At 30.4% G+C, this 14,125-nt stretch overlaps 1 protein-coding gene across 1 annotated transcript in view; it reads left to right on the top strand.

Annotated features, from left to right (window-relative positions):
- Positions 1-3,063: 3,063 nt before the first annotated feature.
- LOC125065510 (acetylcholine receptor subunit alpha-like) overlaps positions 3,064-14,125 on the top strand; it is a 53,493-nt gene continuing 42,431 nt past the window's right edge. Inside the window, exon 1 of the mRNA XM_047673179.1 lies at positions 3,064-3,302. Within this exon, the coding sequence (XP_047529135.1) occupies positions 3,114-3,302 (189 nt within the window). The 5' untranslated portion in view covers positions 3,064-3,113. The remainder of the gene's footprint in view (positions 3,303-14,125) is intronic.

Raw genomic sequence — 14,125 nt, 5'->3', positions numbered from 1 at the left:
GTATTAACATTTTAATCAATTATCAATAACATTATAATTGTTAAATATTAAAAAGCCAGCCAAAGCAATAATGGTGCCCGGTTGTCATTTTAAATTAAATATTACTAATTAAAGATTTTTTTTATAGTGAAATTACATAAATGTACTTATAATGTCTATAATTTTGTATATTCTAATAACCGTAAGGAAGATAAAATTGTATGTGTAGATTTTTTGTTAAAATAATAGCTTCATTCTTATTAGATCCTACAAGAATGAATTTATACCGTTAGTTCTCGTTTTTAAGTCTAAGCTTAATATTTTCCAAATTTATTGCCTTTTACTTGACATCATTATTAATTTTATTAATTTATTTTGCATAATAAAAAGAGCTACATTAGAGATGGCTTAATACACTGTTACGTTATTTTTATGCAACGGTAGGTATTGCATGTTCATAAAACAAAAAGTGTGACAACAAAGAGTACTCTGCATAATCAAACGAAAATATACGAAAGGCCTATACCAAAACCTCTTTTGTTTTTGGCACAAAAATCTAGTTATTAACTTGATGAACATATAAAATTATTAAAATTAGGCTAATGAAGGTTAAAGACTAAGTACAATTATGCAGTCATAATACAATAATACTTTTATTTTATTATTTTCGTTTTTTGTCAACGTATCTCTTGTAAATTTCAGTCATTTTTAAATAAATGTCAAACTGAATAAAAGTTTTCAGCTGTATTTATAATTTTTCATTTTATAATTATAAATTGAGAGAACTTTGAGAAACTCTAGTCTGACACAAGTTGCCTAACGAATTATTTTTGCACGGTCGTCTACTACTGGGAATATTTAGAAGTTAAATTTCTTAATTAAAGTTTACTCGAGCTTTATTAGTTACCATATCACTGCATGTACATGCTTTATTAACCCGTGACGTTTTTCGGTTTTATGGCTGAATAAAATGAAACTTCGCTTCGTGCCTGTGTTTGACTATTTTTCCAAAGGACTCAGTCATCATTTTTAATTTACACGAAGATTTTAAACGAGAAGTGACCAAACGATGATTTCTAATTACACAAATAATTTATTACAACTCGGTTCGGTTTATAAATTACCGGTATTAACAATACGCCTTAAGAAAATACGAATACGATTTAAAAAATATATAATTCCGAATGAATGCGAAACAAGAAAAGCATCGCCGATTTTATTCGGATGTTTTGTTTGGATGTAATAAGAATCCCATTTATATTCAAAATAAGTGTAAAGAGTAAGGTATATTGGTTCCTTTGCCAAGTAATCAATCTTAATGATTCTCGAACTTGCCAAGTAAAAATGTTACGCGATATGTCCCTATTAAAACAAATGACGCTTATCAGATAACAATTTATAAATATACAACTTCCCAAATACGGACAAATCAAACGATTTTCATTTCCCTAATTTTTAAAAAGTACTTCTTCATTTTTGTTTATAAAATACTAAAAAGGTCAAAATTAAAGTTAATTTTTATTAAACTGTAATGTTTATAAATGTTTATACTGTAACGAATTATATTTTCTCGGTGATTTTAAATGAGATATGTTCTCAGTGAAATTCTGTTTTATGGTATAATAACGTTAAATAAAAGAGTCTCATAGGATTGACATTTCGTTATATATTTTTGACTTAAAATTTAAGCAGTTTATTCAATGAATAAATCGCTCATATCTTAAAGGTAGCAATTTTTCTTTTCATTCATGACACCGTAAAATAAGAAAATATTCTCGCAAAAGTATATTTCTCTAATGTTTTGTACATCAACTCATAAATAAGTGATTATTGAATTATTTAAAATATAGCCTATTTGCGATACTCAGAAATTAAATTTACCGCAACGATACCGGCTTACCGCAGGAGCAATACATACCTCCTGTTGGTATACACGTACGCTCACATTCAATTATTTGCATATTACACTTGAATTTGGATAATTTGAATAGCTATTTATCCCTTGTCAATTACTGAACTAGTAATGAGATTTCTGAATACATTGCACATTGATATTCGAATAATATATAATGTATACTATGTTATATCTATTTTAATAGTAGTAATAAGGAAGTATTAATTATTAATATAACAAAAAAAGTATATAATTTAAATTATAATAAGACTTCTTTTAATTAAACGACAAATATAAATGTTTCCGTCTTTATCTTCTTTATTTTATTTTCTATTCAAAGAAAAAGTTAGTAATTTCAAGATTGTAGATCAAAGCTTAAACGAGAGATAGATGTTGAAGCCTCTATAGTGTGGTACATATTTTATATTGATGTTGTATGTTGAATATGGAAATGCCTTTTTTTTTTTGGATATATTTGTTTAACCTAATCGCAATATAAAAAAGTATTGTAATTTTAATTCTAAAGTATAAGATATAATAATGTAGAATTTTATGAAATCAACACACTTTATTTGCGACTTTTTGAAGTGTTATTAACAAGTGTATTATATTTGCTTTTCTTTTATTTAAGATTTGACTTATGCTCTGTCAATATTATTATTTGTCTTTCAGCTTTTAGTAATACATTTTCGATTAAAAAGTGCAGTTTTCTATGGAATAAAATTATTTATAAATATACTAACGTAGCTATTTACCAGAAAATATAAGTAAGTAATCATTATTATATAAACCTTATTTTATACGATATTACTCATCATGTATATAGCTTAAACAAACATTTCAATTAAATAAATGCGGTGGAGCTATTAAATTTATTTTAATTTACAGTAAAAATACAATTTTACATTAAAAATTTGTCATTAATTTAGTAGTTAATTTTAGTTGGGCGATACTTGAATAACTAATTAATTTTAAACAGTTTAATGATATTTGAAATTCATAGCGGCGCGGAAAGATGTTGACGCTTAGTAAGAATTACAAGGAACCTGATCAAAATAGCAAAGAGTTTACAGTGGAGGACGCTACGATTCTCTGACAGGGAGCGAGTGGTGAGGTGGCGAGGGCGGGCGGAGAGGTCGCGGGGCGTGAGGCGTGTCGACCGGCAGTCGGTACCGCGCCGCGCCCGGGCCACCCGCTGCCTCCGCGGCCTTTACGTAACGATGCTCGAGCCCGTGAGCTGATGGCCGCGCTCGTCTGGTGGCTGGCGGCCTGCTGCCTGGTGCGCGCCGTCGCCGCCGGCAACCCCGACGCCAAGCGTCTCTACGATGACCTTCTTTCTAACTATAACAAACTCGTGCGCCCCGTCGTCAACACCACCGACGTCCTTCGCGTCTGCATTAAGCTCAAACTCAGTCAGCTCATCGATGTCGTAAGTCTATTAAAGTCAATGTAAACATACTTTGTTTCCCATTGTTTGTCGTGTAATCCCGCTGACCCAAATCGACAGCCGAGGGTGCATTGCGAATGCATACTTGGTTGCACTTGCGCGCCGCATTTGGAATTTAAATAGACACAAATCACGACTACCGACCCATTTTCTGCAAAACAAAGCGGCATTACTCAAATCTTATAAAAGCTTTGAAGAGGGAATATTCAGTAAGTGTCGTCTTCGCGCGTCGTCATATCTCCATTCTCGCAAGGCGCCGCGCTGTCTCTCGTTATGTATTTTGAATCCCATTCTATAAATCTTCCGAACAGAGGGGAAACTGCGGTCGTCTTTGATATCATTCGTATAATATAATTTCTATAAAACTGTAGCAAGTGGACCGTGTTTTATTGCGCAACAAATCCATTTCATATTTTTAAACTTATCTTCATATAAAGTTTAGTACAAAGCGAAATAAAAATAACTTCTGACAGTAAAATGTCTAGTTCTTATGTCCGTCTTCAGTTTCTGGCAACTTCAAGAATTTTAAATTCATATTCTAAAAAGTTTAAGCAAAGCTTTATGTAATAAAAAATATGTTTAAAATGTTATAAAGTTTTAAGTTACGCTTTGTCTAATTAACTTTGTTAGGTCAACGGAGTTGTGTGACGTCACATCTTTTAATCGGTCTGGGCTAACGCTAGGCAAGTGCAGTAAAACGATTTTTTCGCGCGAACACATAACTATACATTTATTATGTAAAAAAGAGTATAGTTCGTAAAATTAATGAAGTTTAGTAGCAATATTGTCATCGATTTTTATATTTTATTTCTACTGGTAGTACGTCTTTATGGCGATTTGAGTCGATACAACTCAATCACAGATTATTCTGTCGTTAAACATCAATACCTTGTAAGACGTGTTCCGGTTTCAAGGATCAGTAAGCCAGTGTAATTACAGGTTCAACGGTACAAAACGTTTTGATCCCATTTGCAGTGGCTTCGCCCAGTTGCTCCCCTAAAATTAATACTAAAACAATCGATTACATTAATAAATAAGTCGATTAACATCTGTTACGATTTTTTTTAAAGTCTATCTAATAGTAAATAGGAAAAAAAAACCATTATTTGATGTGTATAATATATTACTAGCTTTTTATAATAAAGTAAATATGACAAGGACAACATATATCACATTTTTTAAGTTAATATTTACATTTTTATAAATTACAACGAAGATTGTTGGCAGATATTAAAATCTTTATAAAATAAGTTCATTTCCACTCAAATAAATATATAATAAATTAATATTATATAAAATTGCAAAGAATTAAGCTTGAAAGCATGATAAAATAAAAATTTTGTAGTTTTAAACCATCCCTAGTTAAGACTATTCGGATTAGAAAATGCCGTAAGTATTTCTTGTAGATTTTCATACATTTCAAAAGCATAATATAATCTCTTCAGGTTACCTTTTTGTTAAGACGGCAGACTGACAACTTTGAGAGATGAGTTTCCTGGATCATCCAGATCATAAATAAGGAGCGATTAAATAGCCATCATCGGCCAAATGGAGGAAAACATTAAAACTACATTTATTTATTTTTAGTTTTTCCATATAAAATTCTAATTAAACTCATATTTCCAGTCGATTCTTTTATAAGTATTTATTTTTGTGCAAGTCGATACTTTTTAGATGTCAGTTTTAAAAAATAATATGAAAGAATATTTTCTTTCAATTTATTTATTATAACTTCAAGTATTATTTATGTCTCAAAGAAAAAAAAAAATATTAAAAGTGACACTGTGTTCTTGTTCTGACTTAGAAATAGCTTAACTACTAATTACTTTACTTTATTCTAACCATATGATGAGAAAAGCCAAATAATATGTAAAAGAAAACTGACGCGATATCATTGTTCGAAAGCTTGATTAATGTATGATATTCACTATGGATTTGTGAATTTTTTATGTAAAATTAAAGTCGTTAAGTGTTGTATTATACATAAAGATATATTAATCATAAACTCCTAGTAGTGCACAATATAGCTGAGTTATTAGCAAATCGCATGAAATACGTAAATCTAAGGTTTGTTTATCTTTATTCCTACTTCGATTGGAATAGGCTATAGATATGTATGTAATATCGTCGATATGTTTAACTCTAAGCGAAAAAACAATCTTCTTAAATTTCAGAAGATCGATACCTTTACTATTTTCAAACCCAAAAAAAAGTAAATTTATAGAATTAGTCTATATTATATTGTTATAACTGAAACGTACTTTGAGATCACGTTATATTCGTTGATATACAAACATGTGTACGGTTAATTATATAATATATCTGTAATTAATTTATAGTAAATTTAATTAAGAAATAAATGATAATTCTTATAATTTACTAATCCAAAGTGTTCAATGTTAATTCGATAACTGTCAGCTCAGGAGTCGGTTCTCGATGCGAAATAAGATAACAGAACCAAATTGCGTTAGGTTAATTAAGATTAAGAGTTGTGACATTGCTTTGTTTAAAAGTATTCAGTACGTACATCGCTCAAATCGATTATATATTGTTGAACATAATAATAGTGTATACAAAGATTTAGTGTTTGGCAAGTAATTTCTGTTCTCCGAGATCGAATTATCGTTTTTATATTTTTATTCTATAAGTAAAATCAGTATAGTTGGGTAACAATCGATTATATCAATTCGCTGTACCTAATTAATCTAATTGCTGTACACTGCAGTTTTTGAAAATTCCGTTATCTGTAAGATAAATCATTATTATAAATTAAGACCTATCTAAATCTAATTAATATAAACCCATCATTATTGTCATTTTAATTATATTTTCTTAAATAAGGGTGTATGTACATATTTTTAAGGAATTACGATAATATTCATATTTTTGATATATAGATTTTCTAAACATACTTTCACATCACTGTTTTGAATTTAACTATTGAGACTTTATATCATGTATGTAAGGTTGTATGAAATAAGTTTTATTGCAATTATATTTAATTTCTTATAAAATTAAAAGTATGAATACCAATAAAAGACACAACTTGACATTATTAGAACGTGTCTTGGTACCATAACGACCGTCAATTCTTAAACTACGAGGAAAATGTAGATAATTTCGCATGCAGCCTCTGGATTTCCGTCGCAGTTACAGTCACAGAATACCGAGTATACCAAAGTTACAGAGAACTTTGCTTTAAATAATAATTTATGTCTTCATTTTCGCGCAAGTCTTTTTAGTTGCAATTATTATTGCACGGCAAAAATATTTATCTATGTATACAAAGAGTCAAAGCTTGTTTGTATTCTTTCATAACTGTTTGCGGTTCCCTGACAGAGGACAGGATAATGTTGAACGCTCATATTTTTCAAATATAAGACTAATGTGAAGGTATTTTTAAATTAAATAGTGAAATTTAAATGAATTAATAATTTTAGGGTATAAGTTAATAATGAAAACCTGAAGGCACTAATAATATAATTAATTAAGTAATATATTAAACGTATATGTATTTTTTCGTTAGCGGTTGTTGATTTTAGTTTGACTTTAAAATCTACCTTTTTAACATTTCTTATCTTATACCATCAGTTGGTTTGGGAGGTATATTTTTACAAGTCTCGATAGAAACAACCCCAAATTCAAATCTCCAACCTTTAATAATTCTAACTCCATATCTAAGTTAAGTAATTAAATGCCCAATGTCGTATAAAAAATATATCTTTTCTTTTTAAAATATATTTTTGCTTCATTTTTAATATATTCGATTAAAAATGTACTAAATCATATTCATAAAATTATAATCGTTAAAAGTCATTATTCATATAACTAGTTATTAACATTCATATAGAGGCGAGAAGTTAAATCTAGAGCTGATGGTATGGCTATAAATCGATGGCCATTATGCAAAACATGTGCCGATTACTTGACCTAATACTCGCTTCTCCACGATCGTTTGCAATGTATTCTCGTCTTCCGGACATCATTTTTCTTTAATTTATCTTAAAATATTCAAGTTTTCTTTGTTACATCGTCTTATATTATATTTTTGAACTAGCTAACTAATTTACTGTGTAGATATACTATGCAGTGTAATTAAAAAAAAAGTTTGTTGTTGTTGCGAGTTGTTTAAGTTTAATTTTATTCTAAGGCTGTAAATAGGGTATAAAAGTGTGTGTGTGGCCTTTGCAATGAGTAAAAAAGATTTATCCTGTAAGAGTATCTTTCTAGCCCTTTTTAGTCTTAATCGATTTACACGAAACTTATCTTTCTTTCCTGCAATGTTGCTAATGGGAAATTTCAACGACACACGGCAAGTTTTTCAATGAAATGCTGTACGAATGTCTATTGATAATTATTACAGAATAATTTCACATATATACTTTGTAATATTAAAGTTTTCAACATGTTGTTATACTGATACAACTCATTAAAGAATAGACATTTACCGAGCGAAAGAAACTTAGGATATTATTAATTGTCTATATTTAAGAAATTTAATAATATCTTAAGTTTTATAGATCGTATCTATCTATCTATATATCTCCTCTTTTTATCCCTTTAGTAGGTAATATATTTTCGCAAAAATATAAGTGTCAAAGCAAAGTTATTTTACAAGTTATAATTTAAATTCCACTGATAACACCGTTTACTTTATAAAAAAATAACTTCATATAGCACGCTAAAAGCAAAACAAACTTTATTATCAATTTATTACGTCTCCGCAAATTTTGAGCACCATTAGTCTTAACAGTGATGGATAAAGCATTAGAAACGAGAGCGGGGAGGGGGAAACTCTTAGCAGAGAACGTTTCTCTCGAAACGGACATGTTTTGCAATATCTATAAAATGGAAGCTATTAATCAACTAAACACGCCACACGGTTCATAAGGCTTACAATCGATATTTTTAGCTAGGTAATCTAATTGACAATAATAACTTAAGAATACAACGCTCATTTATATTTGTCTAATAAACATTTAAAAATAAACACAGTAATCTTTCGTAACAGTACAACGTTAAATACACGTCATTTTAGGTAATACTAGTCTTTTGGAACCTTGAAAAGTTAAAAAGCCGAGTACACTTAAAAAAAAAACTAACGGCTCGGCGCTCGCTTTACATTCAACCATATAGATACTTGGTAAGACGGTTTGGTAATCACAACTGTATATAATATAAAATACATGAACCATTACATTCATACAACATACATTACAAATATAAAAAAATAACCTTCGAAGGTCTGATAAATCTAAAAACGATAAAAAAATAGCTTACAATTTTTTTTTTTTTTCATTTATACCGACACAAATCATTCTGCTAATCGTTCTTGTCATTCCTGCCAAAAATTACTACCGGTCCAGTGAGCAGTAAAGTCATTTAATCTATCTAGAAACCCCATTTAGACCAAAACAAATAACTCTAGAGAAAGTTGTACTGTATTTGATAGATAATATTTGATATTACATGGGATGATGATTATTGAAATGACATGATCATCACTTGATGATCACTTACTTATGATCGATAATATGTATAAATATAATATCATCACTGTCGTCATAAAACCCGCACCCACGTTGTAGTGAACAGGGCGATTAACGATTTTATTGTTATACAATCATCTCTGACCGTAATAATATCTCTTCCTTGTTTAGATTTATGAAGCGAAACAGCTTATATTGCGGGATATTGAACGGATAACATGTCTCGATCGTGCCTTTAAGATAAGTGCTGAAGAGAGCACCGTTACATTGTCAAAGTCATATCCGGTTATCAAACCCTTGAACAATCAAGAACAAAAGCTCGTGTTTATATTTTTTTATATAATAACTATTGTTTTAAGAAATGTAAAATATACTTGCTCAACTTCTTGGAACCCACTGCATGCATACAATTTTTATGTAAGTACAAGATTATATATTTTATGGTTGATTATTCTTTGCTGTTACGAAAAACTTCAATAAATAAGCGCCTTTTTGCTATTATTACATCTGTAATGCAAAGTAATTATATAATTTGGGTAGACAAATTATTATTATTCCTGCGTGCAGGTTAAATGAAGGTTATTTTAAGTTATAACGCTATCAATCCTAGATTCGTTGATTGTTGTTGTCAAATAAGCTTGTTTTAGTTAAACTTTACTGTGATGTTAAAACATGTGGTAATAAGCGTCCTAAAATTATTTAAGATTTTACTCCTTCAGATTATGTACATTATAAAAACAATCGAATAAATAAAAAAAAATGAATAAAATATCTTAAATTCTACTATTTATACTAACATAACAATATTTAACATTTTTAATAACATACTCGACTGCTATAACAACTAGGAGTAATCATTTTTATAAATCAATGGATAATTTTATATTGTATATTTTTGCAAGCCCTGTCTGGTCAGATATGAGTTATACCAACCCAGACAGACGTATTCTACCGCCAAACAGCAATACATAATATCACATCTTCTATTTCGGTTTGAATGGTGAGCCAGTGTAACTACTGGCATTTTTAGCTAATATATTATATTCGCATTCTCTTTTTCTGATATCTATCCAATTTATATTATTTCATTGTAATATTGTGTGACATTATTAAACTCTACAATAAGATTCTGTAACGCTGTTGGTTGAAAATAATTCATAGATCATAAGCAAACGGGACAAATCTTATTCATCAGAAAGAATACTGTTTGCTTTCTTTCTCTGCTCTTTTCCATTTAAAGTAATTAATTTTCGCTTTCTTTTTCGCGCAGTGGGTTCTAATATTGACTTCTCAGCAATATTTCTTTAGATTTTTTTAGTTATTTTTTCAGGAAAAAATCACCTTCTTTAACAACTCTTCTTTATTGACGAAGCTCGTGCTACAGATTTTATATCGGGGCGAAAAAAGAATCGGCTGTAGAAAAGTAGCTGTAGTCCACGGCGTCATGTTATATATGTCATCGTTATGCTTTGTTACTTTTGTATGTAACTACGGTTTATCTGCTGCATTTATGTGAGTAGCCTTAAAATAAACACGAGAATAACAATAAGACAATTTAATAACAAATCACTAGACAAATAGGCCATATTAATAGCATAATCTTAATCTGACGCCAATATTAAATTAGGGAAACATTCTTTTAGTATTTAAAATAATGATTTGTCCTTTAAAAAATCTAACAGTTTTATCGCAAGCACGGGGAATATGACTAAGTGTCAGCTTGACGGTCAAGCGTATCGTTTTGGTCATTGTGTTATCCTATAGAGCGTTTGTTACTTTCGTTCCGCCGGCTTTACTTTTATCTTCGGGCTAAATGGAATATAGTATTCGAATATTCTTACGTATAATTTTAAATGTTTTATTAATATTATGCAATTATTAATTTAATATATTGTATCGCCTATATATTATAAACCTTAGATCAATAATAAAAATAGGTATATGATATAATTATTGTTTTCCATCTATCTCTGAAATTGATACATGTATGAAAATAATTTTGACTTTCTGCTTAGATAAGTTGCTTGCTGAAAAAACTTTATGTACTCACAAGTATGTACATTTTATTCCAATAAAATGTGCCAAATAGAATACAAGATTAATGACAAAATAGCGTAGACTTTGTATTTATTTCTACGCAGGATATGTATAAATGTAATTGTACTTTATTGACATAATCTGTGATTACAATGGAGGAAAAAAGTAACTATTGAAATTCTTTCCGGTTCGACTCAGTAGAATCTACTTTCCAAACCGTTGGCTTTATATTTAATTCAACACTGTAACATGACGATGCAAAAGTGCTTTTATGACCCTAATTGAATAAAGAATATTTTCATTTTGATTTAATTTGATAGTGAGTTTTATCACATAAAACGTAGGTACAATTACATAGACTATAATCAAGCGGACGTTCTCTGTTAATTGGATTAGCAGCTCATTCAACAAACAATAAAATATTTTCCCTTTATTATATTAGTTTAATTAAATCTATATTCTTAAGAGCGTTTTATCAATAGTAACACCATGCTTGTAATCGAAAGTTACGACTGTCGGCAAAACAAAATTGAATTAGAATCGAACGTGTAGGGAAGACACAAGTATACCCACTTACACTCCTAACTTCTCACGTATTCAATTATATTACTTAATATACTGCGGGCAATTGAAGCTCGTAGCGACGCGAGAGCCGTTACTACGCCTAATCGTTAAAAACAAGAGCGTAATTTCTCTATGAAGAATGAAAAATGTCACTCGATTATCCTTTGTCTACCCATACAATTATAATATATTAGTTTTAACAAAATAAATAGCATTAGATGAAATGTTTGTAATATAAGTGAAATTCGAAAACACTTCATGAAATATATAAACGCACAATTTATTCTTACAAAATGCAATGAATTCCAAATGAAAAGTATATTTAAGCTGCTTTTAAAAGCGACACTTCAGCGTTCACGTTTTATTTTCATATGTGTAAAAATAATTCAACTGAAACATTTATTTTCCGTAGAAATATTCATTTTTAGAAAAATTTCCTCTTCAATTCAGAGCTGACGAGCCAGCTTTAAATACCGATAGCGAACCTCTTTTGTATGAAGTTACTCATATTTAACTGAGAACTTAAAAATATGATTTGGTTTTGTCCAATCGAAATAGTTACGTAAAAGCGTATTTCGTACTAAATGTTATTAATATTCTTATCAATATTATATACTTCACCGTAGCACAAAATATAAATTATTATAATTGATATTAAATAGAACAATTAGGTTTTTTCTTTGCAATATCGCTTGGAAGATTAGTTAAGCCATGTATAATAATTATGTTTGATATTTAATGTAGCGTGAGAAAATGTTACCAGCTGCGCTGAGTGGACACAGCCATTATAAAGCATTAAAATAGTATGTGTAGTCTTTCTTTTCGCAGACCATAAGATGAAACTAGAATTATTGTGATCTAGATTTATTTGTTTCATTTTGTAGTCTTTCAGCTTGAGATAAGAAATATATTGAATTTATTTTTATGAGGTTATTAATAATAAAGTATGTATTTAAATAGCTATGACAAGCCAAGATTACGACTAGACTATAGGACAAGGTCAAAATAAATTATGACAATATGAAAAAAGGAGGCCCTTGACCGTACATTTACAGGTCGATACTTTATTTTATTGTAGCGGGACTCCTGTCTTGATACTGAAAGATACTGCTGCGGGGCTGCTAGCCTTTTTAATTCCATCATACAACAAGGCAAAATGATCCAACCCCCTCTTGAAAAACAACAGACCCATCTTTGTATTGAGCCACGTATTTGCTGTTGGCTTGACAAATGTCAATCCTTAGAGCAAGCCGGCTTTCGATCAGGCTACGGCACCGTTGATCACATCCATACTGTTCGGCAGATTGTGCAGAAGACCGAGTATTACAATCAACCGCCATTTATAGGTTTTGTGGATTACGAGAATGCCTTTGATTCTTTCGAAACGATACAGATGTCAGATGTTGCTGATGTGTTTGTATAATGCCGCTACAACGACCGTCTAAGTTCAAGTCTGTAAGACGAAGACGCCCAAGTGCACAGACGGGTAAGACATGGAAGTCCCCGAAAATGTTCACCAATGAGTCGTTTTCGTCTAAAGTTGGCGAATGTAAGCGTTGAGTACATTTCTCAACTTCGATTTGCCGACGATATTATTAACTTTGCTGAGTCGCTCTAACAACTTGCCAGAATACTGCGTAGCCTGAGCATACTGCGCAAGACAAAGATCATGTTCTTTTTTTATGTCTCTAAAGAGATGTTGTCTGTGCCTTTGCTTTAACTTGCATTTTTTATGTGCCTTCATGTGCAAGGTCATTTTAATCAGGCATGTCGTACTGGGGTCGATAAACGTCGAAAGGAAACCTCCCGAAGTTGTTGGTAGCTTACAGTTCTATAGTTCATATAGCTTAGTAGGTACAACTTTGACAAGGAAACCGATCGAGAAATTCGTTTATTATTTATATTATTCGCTTGCAATATGAGGTATATCCCCCTACTTGTGGAGGTTTTGGCAATCTGGGAATCATGAAGCGTAGTACTTCAATTATTTTTTTATAAATGGTGGATTGGCGTGCAAAGGCTCGGGAATTTGGGAGTCGTGAATCAAATGGTCAACAGTTTTCAGAGTATTGATGCGTTATACGTTCTTCTCATGATATCATTGAACGTTCCTTGGCTGATTACTTCCATTGTTAGGGTTTTTCTTCCTCTATTTTTTTGTTAATATCGTCCGTCGCAGTTTCCTTCTGTACCATAGAATCAATTTGTTTTGTTGCACTATATTTTCTTTTACTTTATTTGAGCATGCGTATATTGAATTTTGACAATGTTTGTTAATATAATTTAACAAATTTTATGTTGTTAATTTTAATGGAAAAACTCGAGTGGTAACAAATTTCTGTAATCGGTTCCCTGAGTACTTCGCTAACTATATGACCTTATTTCGTAGTAGTACTCATATTCTTCTCTTCTGAATTACAATATATGTACTCTGTCTCAATAAGTGATTAACATGTTGCCGCTTCGATCAACTAAGGGCCTTGTTCTTTACTTTCCACCCAATTCCTCGTCCTTCTAAATTAAATATTTTTCAAGTATTTTAATTTCACTGCCTATGTCAATAAGGCTCACCAAAAAACTTGTTAAAGAATATTACTGGTCTTCTGCCCAAATATTTCCATTCATCATTGACCATCGCTGTTTTCGTATGTAAAATACTGATATATTTTTATGTACCTATATCACGTATGTATATGTATATTGTTAATTGGAACA

Source organism: Vanessa atalanta, chromosome 7, assembly GCF_905147765.1.
Source record: "Vanessa atalanta chromosome 7, ilVanAtal1.2, whole genome shotgun sequence".
Taxonomy (NCBI): domain Eukaryota; kingdom Metazoa; phylum Arthropoda; class Insecta; order Lepidoptera; family Nymphalidae; genus Vanessa; species Vanessa atalanta.
The sequence above is the reverse complement of the archived record's forward strand: the minus strand, read 5'-3'. Positions and strand labels throughout refer to the sequence as shown.